The 15,794-nt window shown below is 55.5% G+C and overlaps 1 protein-coding gene across 2 annotated transcripts; it reads left to right on the top strand.

Moving 5' to 3' along the window:
• Positions 1–111: 111 nt before the first annotated feature.
• On the top strand, positions 112–15,788 carry Lman1l (lectin, mannose binding 1 like). Of its 2 annotated transcripts, XM_087210228.1 has the most exons (12): positions 112–3,873; positions 5,957–6,312; positions 6,405–6,463; positions 7,565–7,664; positions 7,986–8,106; positions 9,043–9,098; positions 9,548–9,680; positions 9,948–10,099; positions 11,358–11,425; positions 12,600–12,723; positions 13,411–13,538; positions 14,820–15,788. In XM_087210228.1, exons 1-12 carry the CDS (start codon positions 3,537–3,539, stop codon positions 14,950–14,952), a joined length of 1,767 nt encoding a protein of 588 aa, XP_087066354.1. In that variant the 5' UTR covers positions 112–3,536; the 3' UTR covers positions 14,953–15,788. The 2 variants fall into 2 exon arrangements, 1 of the variants encoding a protein (XP_087066354.1); XR_015450930.1 differs by lacking the exons at positions 112–3,873; positions 5,957–6,312; positions 6,405–6,463; ... (5 more) ...; positions 13,411–13,538; positions 14,820–15,788 and adding an exon at positions 10,660–10,868 and having other exon boundaries at positions 12,600–12,660.
• The last annotated feature ends 6 nt before the right edge of the window (positions 15,789–15,794 follow it).

Here is a 15,794-nt window from a genome sequence, read left to right on the forward strand (position 1 = left end):
GGGAGCATGGCCAGGAGATGTAGCCGCCGCTTTGTGTCAGCTGCACGAGCGACTGTCCTGTGTCTACCTGTGGGGAGTGCTCACTGCCCGCCCTCCCCAATGCCACCAGGGCCTGGCTGGCGTAGGATACCGCCCAGGTTCTGGCTGTCCCTTCTACTGCGTGACTCATGACTTCAGCACATGAGGGCTGGACCCAAGGTGGGGTGCTGACCAGACAAGACTGGGGACAGTCTTGAACTGGTCTCCAAAGATGCCAGCCATGGAGAGCCAGGGAGAAGGGCCTGGTTCCTCATTTCACCCTTCATGGAGCAGCTCTGGTCTGTCGTCAGTGCACTGCGCCTGGGCCTGTCTGGACGCTGCAGGGGTTGGGGCTCCAGCCCCTGTATCCAGGCACCTCCCCTTCTCACCCCTAGGGCGGACAGATGGGAATGAAGGTTGCCCAGGGGCAGCAGAGCCTCGGAAGGAGAGGGCACTGGCTTCCCTGAGACAGCACTGAACCTCCTGTCCCAGCCAGCAGGACCAGAAACTCGGGGAGCTCAGACTGGATGTGTGCCTATGTCCAACCACCACGGTTCCAGGCCCAGGGCAGCAGCCTTCCCCTTCTTCCTGGGCCTCGTGCACACTGCTGGGCTAATTCACTTATTCTGCAGCAGATATCTGAACACCTGGTGCATGATAGGGCTGAGGTTGAGCAGTAAGCAGGACAGACCCTGTGGCGTTCACAGCTGGGACAACATCAGATATCTAAGCTCACCAGTGCTTCCTCTGGACTCCTGACCCCACATAGGGAGGCAGCAGAACTGAGGGAGGGAGGGAGCCAGAGCAGGGTTGGCATTAGCAGCGCTGAGAAGGGGTGGAGGGTTCCACCTAAGAAGATGGGTGACGCTGCTGATGAAAGCTAGGGTGAAGCTTGGTGGCAGAGTGCTTGCCTAGCATGCACAAGGCCCTAGGTTCAATTCTCCGCACCACCAAAAGGGGGGCAGGGCTGAGGGATGAAATGGGTTGGAAAGCTGAGCCTGTGGCCAGGGAGTGGCTTTTACCAAGCCAAGGGCCATAGAAAGCAGGTGACAGGTTCCTCTTAGGTGAGTGACATGGTCGATACAAGTCATCCTGGTAGGGCTGGGGATTTAGCTCAGTGGTTCCGGCTCCTGCCTTGCAAGCGCAAGGACCCAAGTTTGATCCCCAGTATCCAAAAAAAAAAAAGTCATCCTGGTAGGTGAGGTCTGAAGAAGGTGGAGTAAAGACATGATGGGAGACAGATGGGCTGCAGAGAGATGTCGGGTAAGATGAAGCCTGGCATGTGCCACTGTGTAACCCCAGCACTTAGGAGGCTGAGGCAGGAGGATCATAAGTGAGGACAGCCTGGGCAATTTAGTGAGACCCTGTCTCAACCAAAACCAGTGGATTGAATATGAGGGTGATGGAGAGAGAGGAGCCATAGCCACACCTGACTACAGATGGACAGATGGATGGATGCGGGGAGGGTGGGTGGTGGGGCTCGTATTGCTGGAAGAGCCTCTGAAGCTGCTGAGCATTCTAGGTTGAGTTGTGGGACTCCAGACACTGGAGGAGGAACCTGGAGCATCAGAACAGGTAGCTATAGGCAAGGGCAAGGTCACAGAAGGAAGAGCCCAGGGCCTAGTAGGTGAGGAGCTCCCATCATGGAAGACCAGGTGGAGGAGGTGACCACGCCCACTGCCAGAGGGAGTGGCTGAGAATAGGAGGCCATGGAGGGACCAGAAGGGGCCAGGGTTCCTGCCTCCCCCCACTGACTTTAACCTCAAGGAGGTCTTGTTTTTGCTTTTTATGGTATTGGGTATTGAAATCCACAATAAGCTACATCTCCAGCTCTTTGTTTTTTGAAACAAATTCTTGCTAAATCATTAAGTTACCCAGCCTGGGTAACTTAGATCCTCCTGCCTCATCCTCCCAGACTGCAGGGCTTACAGATGGGTGCCACATGCCTGGCAAGGAGATCCCTGAGGACCTGGGTTTGGTAGGGACCTTCAAAACTGCAGTGGCTAGAGAAGAGGGAACAGTCCGAGTTCAACAGCTTTTTGAGTAATGGAGTTGTGACAAGAAGCAGAGGAGGAGGATGTGGCAGATATATGTAAAACAGGCTTGGGCAACTCTGGCCACCAACAAGAAGGACGTGACCTTCAGGTCACATCAAAGAACTGAGAGGAGGGGATGAAAGTGAAGGACAGTGGGGCCTTCCTTGGGGGGAGTTGGGATGGGAAAAGGACAGTCCAAATCCAGGGCAGGGAGTGCAGTGGGAGCTCTGGTCTATGGCACTGACTCAGCCATGGCCAGTTCCAGGCTTCAACCTGGCTCCATTGTGTGGGCCCTTTATCAACTCTAATCAGCTGCTCCAAGCCAACCAGAGTCCAGCAACCTCCACAGAGCCTGTGTGGAGGAGAATAGAGGGTCCAGCTGCAGACATGGGCCCCTCCCTGGCCCCTCCCCTGGCCCCCAACCTTCCATCCCCACCATTTCCATTTCCGGCTGCTGAGTCTTTGTCCCTGAGGACAGTCACCCCTGTTCCTGTGGAGCTCATGGAGGCACAGGAGACCCTTCCAGAACTCTCGCCCTGGGGCCCAGGAATCCAGTGGGTGCCACCCAGCCAGTGAGACAGAAGCAACAGGAGACTCAAGTAGCTTCTCAGACACAGAGGGCAGACAGGGCAGAGGGAGGGCATCCTGACAGAGGTGGTGAGGTCCAAATAAAGGACGAAAAGAAGGGTGTACTGAACCCTACATCAGCAGTTACCAACTCCAAATTCCCGCCTCCTTGCTGCTTCCACCTCCTGCTGTCCCCAGGCCCTGGAATATTGGAGCAAATCCCAGACATTATCTGAATTCATTGATAAAACTTTAGTATGTTTCTCTAAAAGACAAGACTTGCACAATCATAGTACCACATTAACCTTAAAACATTTAAAGATAATTTTTTGTTGCTGTTTTTTGAGTCAGGGTCTCACTATGTAGCCCAGGGTGGCCTCAAACATGTGGCAATCTTCTGGCCTCAGCCTCCCGAGTGCTGCAGCCACCATGCTCAGCGTGATAATTTCTTAATATAACCAAATATGCATTATTCAAATTTCCCCAATTATCTTATTTTTTTTCCAGTTGGCGGGTTAAAATTAGGCTCCACATGAAGTGTATAAAGTGCGTTTATTTGCTCTGCCGTGTAAGCCTCCCTCCCTTGTTCATGTGATTTATTGGTGAGCACACCAAGGTGCTGGGAAGGACAAGCTTGCTTTCAGGAAAGCGGAGAGAAGGTGGGGAGAGGCAAAGAGGAGAGGAAGAAGTGGTGGGTGGATGGGTGGCCAGAGTCAGGACATTGTGTGGAGCACAGAGGCAGGAGGCAGACCATCCCTACCCCTGGCAGGGAGGAGGAGCCAGGGCTCTGCAGATGGCCTTCCCTGGGTGCTCCAGGTACCCAAACCTGCCACCAGCTGCTGGAGCCCAGGAGCAGGGGCAGCAACTCAGCTGGCAGGGGAGGGTGGGGCTTGAGATCAGCCCAGGAGGAACAGGATGTCTGCATTGAGGAGGGAGGGACAGGTCAGCGCCAAAAGCCAGGTGCTGGTGGTGCCCAGATCCTCCTGCCTGGCCCAGGCCCAGGACCCCTCCTCCCCGGCCTCCCAACTCCAATTACCCTGGCACCCGGATGTCAGTTCCTTCTGTTCCACCATGGTGGGGGGCCAAGGTCCTACTATCCTGCTCTGCCTACCCTTCCTCCTGCTCCTGGCACCCTACAGTGCTGAGGAGAGCCCCCCTCTTCCTCGGCGCAGGTTTGAGTACAAGCTCAGCTTCAAAGGCCCAAGGCTGGCATGGCCGGGGGCTGGAATACCCTTCTGGAGCCATCATGGAGGTGAGCACAGAGGAGGGGACCGGCGAGGCTGGGAGCCCCTGAGGGCTGTGACTGGGAGGGAAGGGGATCTGCCTGGCCCAGGTTCTGCCAGGTTCGAGGGCCTAGGACCTCTCCCAGGCTTGTCTCTTGATCCCCCACTGGCCTCAGTTTCTCCTCTCTGCCCCTCCTCTGCCTCGGGACTGCTCTGTCCTCCTTTGCCTCTCCTTGAACCTCCTTCTCCTCCTCTGCCTCTTGGATCTGTGAACACACTCACTCACACACACGGGTGTTCTAAACACAGAAACGATGCATCCTCGGAGTGTGCTCAGGCACAGGGGAACAGGCATGAGAGCTTCTTAGCCCACAGGTCTGCAGTGGGATTTCCAGACCCGACTAAAAGGAGTCTGTCTTTCACCGAATCTTGTTCTCAGAAAGGGTAGTAATGATTTACTAGAAGGCTACAACACAGAGGAGCTGAATTAAGAGTAAGCAAGAATGGGCTGGGGATTTAGCTCAGTGGTTCCAGCACCTGCCTCACAAGCACAAGGTTCCGAGTTTGATCCCTGGTAACAAAAAAAAAAAAAAATAGTAAGCAAGAAGACAGGGGCTTTAGAGCAGGGCTTGATACAAGTTCAAGAACATGGCTTGTTTCCAAAATGTATACTGGGAAGTCTGCCCAGCCATGGATTTTGCTCAGAGCCTCCTAGCAGGCAAAGAGAGAAAGCAGATCAGCTGTGGTTTTTTTTTTCAGTACCGGGGATTGAACTCAGGACCTTGCACTTGGAAGGCAGGCGGAGCGCCACTGAGCTACATCCTTGGCCCAGCTGTGTATTTCTATAAAATGTAAATTCCAAGAAATGGAATCATTCCTGACTGAGGCCCGTGAAGATGATAAGCCCTGTCAGCTGGGCCTTCCTTCAAGCCCTCTTTCACAGGGGCACAGGAAGGAGACAAAGGAGTAGGCCCTGCCTCGGGGTCAGGGTGGCAGGGTTAGGACAACACTCACTGCTCTGGGCCTGCCAGGCCTGGGGAGTCACAGACCATGTTGGGGAGATGCCCTACTGATTCATTCACTATTCACCCATTCCTCCCCTTTGAGTCCCAACACCATGACTGTCTGGGTCCAGCCCGAGTCCCAGGGCTCAGCTGGGCTTCAGGAGCCCAAAGTCATGGTGAGGCCCCCAGCCATTAACAGGGGCTGGGTGGCCACTCGCAGCAGCAGTGGACAGGCCCTCAACCAGGTTCCAGGCTGGCAGGGGAGACAGGTTGGAGGGGGCCCCTGATTCCTGTCCCCCAGCTCCTGCCAGGCTGGCCTCAGTTTCTCCCCCTCCTCCTCCCAGCTATCACACAGCACCCCTTCCTGTCCACCCCACTCCCCTGCACCCTTGCCTCACCAGACTGCCCTGCAGGCCAGGCCCACCTCTGTTCCCTCATCTAGCTCCCCCTGCTGCAGTCCTGAGCCTCCATGACTGTGGAGTTGCAAGGTGTCCTCTGTGTTTGGGGTCACAAGTGCCTCCTTTGCCCTCCTAAGTCCTCAGTCTCCCTCAGGGTAGAAAAGCCTGCACTTTGGAGCCATAAAACTGAATTCCGATCCATGTATATTTCCTTAACATTTCTGAGCCTCAGTTTCCCCATCTCTAAAAGGTAAAAGCCTGTGGTGAGGCTAAGTTAAGAATCAGGCAGAACAGCATTTGCTGCCCTCAGACCCCCGAAACCCCCTCCAGCTGTGTGGGTCCTGGTTCCCACTTCTCCTGGCCACTCCTGCATCTGACCAGCCACCACCACCACAACCACACTTTAAAAAAATTTTTTTTGCAGTACTGGGGATTGAACCCAAGGCCTTTGCAATGAGCTACATCCCCATCCCTTTTTATTTTTTATTTTAAGACAGGGTCTCACTAAGTCACTAAGTCACCCAGGCTGGGTTTGAACATATAAAACTCCTGCCTTAGCCTCCCAGAGTGCTGGGATTATAGGTGTTCTTCAGCCCCTTAACCACAGGTCTTGGTGTGGCCTCCTCCTGGGACCTGGCTATGGCTGATGTGACAGAGGAACAGGGCTTGAGGGTGGAGTGGGCACAGTGTCTCAGCTGCCTGCTCCATAGATGCCATCCCAGGCCTGGAGGAGGTGCGGCTGGCTCCATCCCTGAGGAACCGCAGTGGTGCTGTGTGGAGCAGAGCTTTGGTCCTCTTCCCGGCCTGGGAGGTGGAAATGCAGATTCGGGTGACCGGGCCAGGCCACCGGGGCATGCAGGGCATGGTGAGTGGCCCCCACCCAGGCCTGGTAAGAGTGATGAGCCCAGGGTTCCAGCATCCTCGGAGACCCCTGAGCTCAGGGGCTGGGGCCCTGCAGGTCATGTGGTACACCCAGGACAGGGGGCTCATCGGCTCTGTACCCAGGCAGCTGGCCTCGAGGGACGGTGTGGGGATCTTCTTCAACTCTTCAGCCCAGGACACCCAGGTGAGGAGCAGTCCCCTCCCACGCTCCCCTCTCGCACTTCCTCCTGGTCTCTTCCTTGTGCCCTGGCTGAAGCTGATGTCACCTTCCTGCAGAACAGCCCTGCCATCCATGTGCTGGCTGGTGCCGGCCACAGCTCCCAGGAGCACCTTGGGTAAGAGCCTGTGGGGAGTGGCTCATGCAGCATCAGTCACACTTCCCCCGGGCCACCTCCTCCAGCGGCCACCTCATTGGCCTCCTAGGCCTCTACCTACTGGCTCCCAACCCAGCCCCCAGAGTCCTGTCCTCTTCTTCGGGGACAGCCCCAGTGAATTTTCACAATCCGGTGAGGATGCCAAGCCCAGAGAAGTGAGGCGATTTGCTGAGGTCACACAGCCATGGGCAGAGCTGGCATCCGAGCCCAGACTTGCCTGTGAAGGTCCCCACCCTGCCCTGCTGGCTACTCCTTCCCTTTCTCCGGGTGACGTGGCCTCCTGGTGACTGGGCCAGTTTGTCAGTGTCTCTCAGCAAACAGCCTCCTCTCATAACAATTAGAATAATTGCACACATTTGTGGAGCTGAGCTTACTGTCCTTGGCCCGGTGCCTGTGTGCTTGACACTCACCGTCTCATGAACCCTGGTAATATGGTTATGAGCTACTTGCAATTATCCCCTTGTTTTAAAGACAAGACACCAGGCTTTGCAAAGGTGGTGTAACTCGCCCAAGGTCGAACAGTTAGTGTGCACGCCCTGGTGCCCTGTGCTGCCGTAGTGGCAGTGACAGGTGTTCTGTATGAGCTGCCAGCAGCACCCGTGTGCCCAGAGAAACCTGGGGCCCAATGCTCTGCTCCTAACTCCCCAGAGATTGTGGGCTGCTCATACCGTCCTGGGCTGCTGGGACCTGTCCCATGCTCCTCAGAAGCGTGGGGGCAGTTGGAGCTGAAGGAAAAGAGAGGAGGAAGGGACAGTGAGATATTGTGGTGGGTTAGGGGCACAGAAGTCAGACCCCATGGTTGCCCCAGACCTCTGACTCTGGTGACATCCGTATGGAGGCCCCTGGCCCCTTCCCAAGTCAACTCTAGGCAGAGCTGGCTCTCCTCTTCTTTCTTCTGTGCATGAGGCAGATGCCAGCAAGAAAGACTCAAGCTAGACAATACGGACTTGTCCCATCCCAGGTCACCCAGGGGCGAGGGGGTGGCAGAGTAGCTTCTGGAACTGCCCCGCATGGCCAGGCCTGAGGTACTCTGTGGCCTGGCTGGACTCCAAGTGCCCACAGGAATAGAGGCATCCGGGTGCTGGGCTCCTGTCATCGGGACTTCCGGAATCAGCCATATCCGTTCAGAGCACGGATCACCTACTGGCGACAGAGGCTGCGAGTGAGTCCTCTTCCTTTTCTGGGGCCTCTGCTGGAGAGTGCAGGTCATGAGCTCCAGGCTACAGAGGTGCTGCCTGAGGGTGCCCATGCCCCAGCTCAAGTCTGGGATATCACAAGGGGTTCCTGGGCACACATGAGTCCTCACACCCATGGGGTCAGTGGCACATTCAGGCAGCACCCAGAATCCACACCCACAGGGCATTTGCACAGGAGGCTCACATGAGCCCAGGACGCAGGTCACCTCCACATTACTCTGGTCCCAAGCCCTGTGGCTGTCTGCCCTCCTTCAGAGGATGAGACACAGCGCCTCCATGCTCCTTAGGTATCACTGAGCAGCGGCCTTACCCCTAGTGATCCAGAAGAGGTCTGTGTCGATGTGGGACCCCTGCTTTTGGCCCCCGGAGGTTCCTTTGGGATCTCAGCAGCTACCAGCACACTGGCAGGTGAGGTACAAGGGGAGGTGAGAGCAGAGGGGCGGTGTTCGTGACAAGCCCTTAGCAGATCTTTGCAGACCCTGAGTGGGGCAACCACCTCCTCGCCACATGACCTAGGCTGGTCACCTGCCTTCCAGTGGCCTCTGTTACTAACAGGAGGGTTACTGCAGGTCTCACATGGGACAAAACATGAGCAGTTTGCATCCCAACTGTCCCTGTAAGTGCACCTCACTAGATACTGGGGCAGATGAAAGGGACAAAGCACGAGGGACATTTAGGGACATGGAGCAGAGGAATGTGGTGTATGGAGAGCCTCTGAGGGCCCTGGAAAGTAGGAATCTTTGAGCGTTGGGACTTTGGTCTGTAGGCTCTGGGCACTGGGAAGCCATGGAAGGATTCTTTTTCTTTTCTTTTTCTCTCTTTTCTTTCTTCTTTCTTTCTTTTTCTTTTTTCAAGTATTGGAGATTGAACCAGGGTCTTCACACTGAGCTACATCCTTGCCCCTTTTTAAAATTTTCTTATTTTGAGACAATCTCACTGAGTCACCAAGTTGCTCAGGGTGGGCTCAAACTTGGAACCCTCCTGCCTTAGGGAAGTTTCCTGAGGAGGAAAGTGATATGGTCAGAGCCATGCGGGGGAAGTGGCCACTGCATGTTGGTGCTTCCTGTAGCAGCTGGAGAGTCCCTTGGTCTGCTCCTGTGGCTCCAGCCCACTATGTCTTGTGATGGTTCAGTTTTCCCACTTGCCCCGGGGTCACCTCTGGTCAAAGGTGTTTTCAACCCTGGAAGCCACACATCTGCTTGTCTGTCCCCACACCCTCCTAGGACCTGAGGAAGACAAAGATCAGAGAGCTGCTCCAAGTCACCCAGAGCCTAGGGACAAAGGCTGAGTGGTCAGGGTGCTGGGTGGGAGGATATTACTTTCCCTTCCCCACCCCTCTTCCAGATGACCATGATGTCCTGTCCTTCCTGACCTTCAGTCTGAGTGAGCCTGGTCCAGAGGTGATGCCAGCCAGGACCCTCCTATCCCCAAACACCAGCCCCTGTCACAGTGCCCTCAGACCCCTCTGCCTTGTTCGGGGCTGTGCTGGGAGCCAGGCACTGCCCCCAGGCCTCCCAGCCTGGCACGGCCAGGCTGTGACAGGACAGCATACAGTGACCAGTGCTGGTGGTCAACAAACATAAGGGGCTGTGGGGCACAGAGGAGAGGTCAGAGGAGGCCTGGGGGAGATAGCCTTGGAGGAGGTCTGGGGTTGCAGTGGGGAGGAAGGGGTGGCAATGAGCAGTGGAGACTGAGCTCCTGTGGCTGGAAACCTCAGGCTTGGTGACTGAGCAAAGGGCTCTTCCCTGGCTGGGGGATGCTTTGTCAGGGAGAGGGGCTCTTGAGGGAGGGCTCCCCACTTCCGGGTCTCCACGGATTGGGGCCTCAACCTTCCATCTCCCTCCTCCAGGCTCCCCCAGGGCCCTTCCTGGAGATGGAGCAACTCCGCCTGGCCAGGCAGCAGGAAGGGCTTCGGGCAAGGTTGGCCCTGGGAACCAGGAAGAGCACACGTCCACAGCCAAAATCCGGATCCCAGGAAGGAGGTAGCAGCCTAGGGCAGAGGCATCACAAGACCCTCTGTCCTTAGAACCAGGAGCCCTTTAACCCAGGGCGAGATGGTGGCCTGAGGAAGCTGTATTTACCAGAACCTGGGCCCAGGTCTTCTGTTCTGTCCGTACCTCACCACCCAGACACATTCCAGGGCGGGTCCTGAAGCAGAAGCTCTACCTTCTGATGCCCCTCTCCAAGAACTCCCCCAAATAGCTTCTGTTCCCCCTGTACAGCTGCCACTGGTCCCAGCTCTTTCCCAGGGGAAAGGCCCTTTGACCTGCAGGTGATGCTGAGCAGACACAGCCACATCCTGCAGAGCCTCCGGGATCTCTCTGAGCGCCTGGCCCAGGCCAAGAAGCAATGGAAGAAGCAGCTGGGGAATACAGGCTGGGCCAGGTCTGAGGCGGGATGGGTGAGTGGCCTGTGGGCATCCGTATCTCCACCTAGGGGCCTCAAAGAACAGTAAGAGCTGGGTGTAGCGGTGCACGCCTATATTTCCAGGACTGGGGAGGCTGAGGCAGGAGGATCGCTGAGATCCAGGCTAGCCTGAGCTACATAGTGAGACCCTGTCTCAAAAAAACAAAAACAAAAGCAAGTGACAGAGCCAGGCGCAAGTTTCCTCTAAGGTATGGCAGGCAAAGAGGGGAGGGATAAAAGGCTGAAGATCACAGGGTGGGGCAGGGCTGCCTGAGAGGGCATCTCTGGATACGCAAATGCCCACACAGCAGGGCAGGGAAGAGGTGATGACAAATATTTGGATTTGGACCAGAGACAAATGACAGAAATAGACTAGGTGCCAATTTGCATGTGGCTGCACATGTGATTTGCATATGCCTTGCCTAATGCTCGGCTGCACAAATCCTCATTTCATCTCCACTGTCATCCTGGCTCCTCCCCTGAGAATCATGCCCCAGGCATGCCCTGCCTGGGGACCTGGGAGCTAAACCCACCCAGACAGGGCATTCGGCCAGCAGCTCCCTCAGGCTTTGCTGGGCTCTGACAGCTGAGGTTTTAGTCTTGTGTCCCTAGGCTAGAGCAGCTTACGGAGGGACCCATACCCTAGGACCAGTCCTCTTGGTCCCACCTCCAGGCTCAGGACCTCTCCTGGCAGTTTCCATCCACCCCAAGAGAGGCAGCTTCCTTTCCAGGCCACCTGATAGGACAGGAACTCAAAGCATGGGGTATTAACCAGACCTGGCCCCCAGCTTGGCTCTCACCCAGGGAGAAGGGGACAGAGAGGACTAGGATGGGAGGGATTAGAAGGGGGAGGATTTTGAAAAATCCAGGAATGTGGGAAGGGGAGGGGGATTTGAGATTAGGAGGGGACTCCAGATCCCAGACGGACAGAGAGGAGGGAAACTCAATGTGTCCAAAATGAAAAGGGTGAGCCTGGTGTGGTGGTGCATGCCTGTAATCCTAGCATTCAGGAGGCTGAAGCAGGAGGATCTTTGAGAGTTCTAGGCCAGCTGGGCTACAGAGTGGGTTCAAGGCCAGCCCAGACTACATAGTGAGACCCTGTCTCAGAAAACCAAAAATAAATAAAACAAAGAGGTCCCTGGTACTCTGGTAAAGCCCCTGGAAGGAGGAGGGCTGCAGTATCCCCAAGGAAGGCGGCCCTGAGAAAGCAGACCTTCAACCCTGAACCAGAGGCTATCCCCTCCCCGCTGCAGGACCCCGCCAAAGTCAGCACCCTGATTGGTGAACAGCGAACTCTGCTTCAAGCCCTGCAAGAGATGAGGTAAGAGACAGGGAGGAGGGGATGGGAGAGGAAAGAGAAGCCCCCACCAATACGCCTCTCCACCCAAAGAGGGTCCATGGCCCTGCAGTCCTTTCTTTCCTGGCTTCCTGAGCACCTAGAACAGAGTTTGGCAGGGAGACAGGCTGGGGATTGGGTTGGCTGAGTTGAATTGAATTTAACTGAACCGAGTTTAAAGTCTTAAAAGTCTGACTTCAAAAGCGATGCTCCTCCGGCTGGGGATTTAGCTCAGTGGCACAGTGCCTGCCTCGCAAGTCCAAGGTCCTGAGTTTGAGCCCCAGTACCAAAAAAGAAAAAGCAACTCTCCTCAAGAGAACCCCAACATCTAAATGTGCTGCATACACGGTGTGGTGGCGCACTCCCATAATCCCAGGACTCAGTACACTGAGGCAGGAGGATCGCTGTGAGTTTGAGGCCAGCCTGGGCTACATGAGTTCAAGGCCCACTTGAACTGCATAGTGAGACCCCCATCTCAAAAATAAAAAATTGTGATACATACATATACCAACTCCCCACAATAAATGGAATCATTATTGTACTACAAACATGTGCTAATAAAAATAGAAACAGGAATTTTAAAAAGGAACAGACCATCATGCCCCCATGAGATATTCCCACCCCAGGCAGGGTCAGTAAATCTGAGCTGTCCTTTGTTGACAGCTCCTGGAAGGAGCCAGTGTTTGATAGAGGTTTTGGAGGGATACAGCCAAGACCAGGCCAGCTGGAGGAGGCAGCCCTTTGTTCCCTCTGTTCTTTACAAGTCTCCCAGCCTCCCAAAGTGAAGTCTGCAGTCCCAGGAGGTACCTGTGGAGCCCTAGTTTGGGAAATCACCTGGCTGCATGGATGTCCACTCCCCACCACATCTAGGAGCCTGGGATGCCAAAGGGGAAGAGGAGAAGGAAGAGAAGCCAAATACTCTGCTTCCTGGGGGTCAAAGGTGGAGCCCAGGGAGCCAGTGGTTGAGCCAGGAAGCTTTAAGGAAATCCTTGTCTGGGCTAAAGGTATCTTAGGGCCCAGAGAGAAGGTCTGGGGCAAAGACCAACCCCCTAAAAGGATGGTGCCTGTTCTCCATTTGAACCCTGTGTAGGGATCGTGGGAAATGATCTGGGTGCAAGCAGAAGGTGAATGAGTGACCTCCTTGTGTCCACCCCACCAGGGATGTCGCTGCCCACATGGCCTCAGAAGCCCAGGTCATCTCTCTGCCTGTGGGCACTGAGCATCACTTCCTGGAGCTGGACCAGATCCTGAACTTCCTGCATAAAGACCTTCAGGGCCTAGGGGTGAGAGAGGAGAAGGTGGCGCATGGGGCCTCCTCCCTGGGGTCTGAACTTTGCCACTCACTCCCAGCACTTCTGTAGCCCAGGTGCCCACTGCCTTTGCTCTCCTTTCCATGAGGCAAGAAGGCACATCTGTGTGTGTGTCTGTGTTGGAGTATGAACACAGGCATGCGAGGACGCAGGTCCATCTTTTTTCTCTCCACCCTCTCTGGTCTCTGGAGAGTCCCACAGACTCAAAAGCAGCAAAGTCCTGGGGACCCCTTCAATGTCCACCCCCTCAGTGACCAGGAGGAAATAGGCGGCTTTGCTGGAGATCACCCGTCATGCAGCAGTGGAGCCACTCTGCCCTATGCTGCCAAATCCCTTTCCTACTCTTTCCCTTGCTCTCACCCTGTATCTATCTATCTTTCTGTCTGTCTGTTTCTTTCTCTCCCTCTCTCTTTTTCTCTGTCTCTCATCTCAAGCCATTGGCCCCTGATGATCCCAGACTCCAGGTCTTCCCAACTTTCCCCACACGCAGCCATGAAGTCTGGGGTGAGGAGGCAGCTCCATGCACCATCCCCTCTCCAGATAACAGCCATGATGCCCCAGGCCCGGGGAGATGCGTGAGGCCCACGCATGGCACAGATTCAAGGGCCTCTCCCTCCTGGGTTGCAAGCTTAGCCAGGACTCCAGACTCTCCCCTTTCAGAAAGCAGCAGCCAAGGGCCACCGGCTACCTGGCTGGTGCCCAGGGACCCCAGCGTGCCTGCGGCCTGGGGTCTTCCTGCTCTTCCTCCTCATCCAGACCGCAGGCCTCTTCTACTACGTGAACTTCAGGTGGGTCCCTGTGTGCCAGGCTCCTCACACTGCCCAGAAGCGCATGGCTCTGGGTTATCTCTTTCTAGGTTGATTGCAAGCAGCAGAGCACAGGCTAGGACCCTTCTCTCCCCGAGCACAGGCACCCTGTGCAGCCCCCTGGCCATCTGCTCCCACCTCACAGAGCCCTCCACATTGAGGAGGTGGCCAGGAGCTGACAGTGATACCTGTGTGGTCACCACTGATGGCAGAAACTCAGGGACTGCAAGAGCAAAGGAGAAAGCACATGGAGACGCAGGGAATCAACCTTGAAAGGACATTTGAGATGGGTCATCAAGGTGACTAGGAGTTTTCCAACCTGCCAAGATAGGTAAAGGCCTCACTGCTGGAGAAAAGCCATGAGAGCATGAAGAAAAGCATAATATTCTGGAAAAAATGATAACTCAGTACTGTTAGAGACAAGAGCAGGATCAGTTTGTGACATTGGACAAAGATAATAGAAAAGGTGGAGGGAAGCTGAGCATGGTGGTACACACCTGTAATCCCAGCACTCTGAGAGGCTGAGGCAAAAGGACTGAAAGTTTCAGCTCAGTCTGAGAATTTAGCAATTTAGTAAGACCCTGTTTCAAAAAAAAAAAAAATTTTTTTTTAAGGGCTGGGGATGTAGCTCAGTGCAAATGCCCTGGGTCCAATCCCTAGTAGTTCCCCCGCCCAAAAAAAGTGAAGGAGGTGGGAAATCATTCTTTCTTCTCAGTGGGTCACTGGTGGGTGGTGGGTGTTTGCTGAATGAATGTGCACCATCTACAGATATAGACACGCTAAGAGCCTCAGAAAAGGAACTAGCAGTCCTTGCTGGGGGAATTTCAAGAGGAGAAGAATCTGTGTGGGTTGGGATGGTCCTAGAGGAGAAGAAGTGGACAGTGTTGAGCTTTAATAGGCACAAAGTAGAAATGATCATGGGCTCATGGGGACATGCAGGAATGCAGTGCTGTACTAAGCCGCCTAGATGGACTTCAAATGCCAAGGGGAAATGCGAACCTTAGGTGGCACACGAAGGCAACCATAAGGACTGCAGAGAAGGGGTGGCTCTGGGGCAGTGAGTGGAGCGAAGTAGGTTTCAAGCAGCTAGGAAGGGCCTATAACTCCAGGACACGGGAGGCTGAGGCAGGAGATCACCACAAGTTTGAGACTGGACTGCATAGTGAGTTCAAAGCCAGCCTGAACTACACAGCAAGACCCTGTCTCAGAAAAACAAAAGCCCAGAGAGGAGAGACCCAAGTAACCTACCTCTCTCCCTGGCAGCAGACAGGAGCTGGACAAGAGACTTCAGAAGTGCTGGTCCTTGGGGAGCCTCCCTCTAGATCCTGCACCAGACGTTCCCAGGGTGGTGGGGTCCCCAAGGAGGCAGCTCTTCTCCCCCAGCATGCATGCCTGATCCACATCCAAGCCACTTCTTGTGAGGAAGCACATGGCATCCAGGGTGTGAACAGCATGGTCCGAGTCCTCTTCCCCTGGGTGCCCAGCTATGGCCCACACCTGACATTTACAAGGCCCACCTTATTAAAGTCCACTTCCTTGTCCCCACGCTTTGTTCATTTACCTTCCAGCTCCTCTGGATAGGGAGTGGCCAGGTGGGCTCCAAATACAGAGAAGCCAAGGTCTTGCTTAACTACCAGAAGAACATATACCGATAGCCTGGAAGGAGGGCATCTCAGCCTTGGGTTGCCCTGTCCCCAGACTTGCCCAGCACAACCGGAGATGTCCCTACTGGCCCAGCCCTGCCAAAATCCCCAAACCATTCTCCTTCCCCCTCCACACAGTTCCAGCGACAGCAGGGCAGGCACGTGACAGTGGAACTCTAGAAACAACTCCTGAGCCATAACTGGGATTCCTGCTCCCCGCTCCCGGGCTCCCTCCCTTTATCTCCTCAAGCTCTTTGGGTAGTTGCTGGGGTCAGCATTTGCGGGGTGAAGTGGAGATTAGGGTGGGTCTCTGCCCTTGCTGCTGTCCCCATCCCGCAGCTGGAATCCCCGAGTGACCCAGGAGTGGAGGGATTGGAGGAGGGGAGGGAGGAGGAGAGGAAGGCAGGGTTCCCCCGGGGAGCGACCCCACCACCGAAGGCCCTAATCCGCTGCCAGTGCGGCCGGGAGCTCAGCGTGGACCAAGGCACTTGGGGAGTGCTAGCTGCACGCGGTCCCGCAGTTCCAGCCCCGTACGCGCCCCCCGCCCACGGGGGAGGGGCTGCGGAGGGGCGGGGGCGGGGCCGGGAGAATGGGG

This window comes from Heterocephalus glaber, unplaced genomic scaffold, assembly GCF_053883595.1.
Source record: "Heterocephalus glaber isolate CG9 unplaced genomic scaffold, H.glaber_assembly_v1.0 deba00001140, whole genome shotgun sequence".
In the NCBI taxonomy this organism is placed as follows: Eukaryota; Metazoa; Chordata; class Mammalia; order Rodentia; family Bathyergidae; genus Heterocephalus; species Heterocephalus glaber.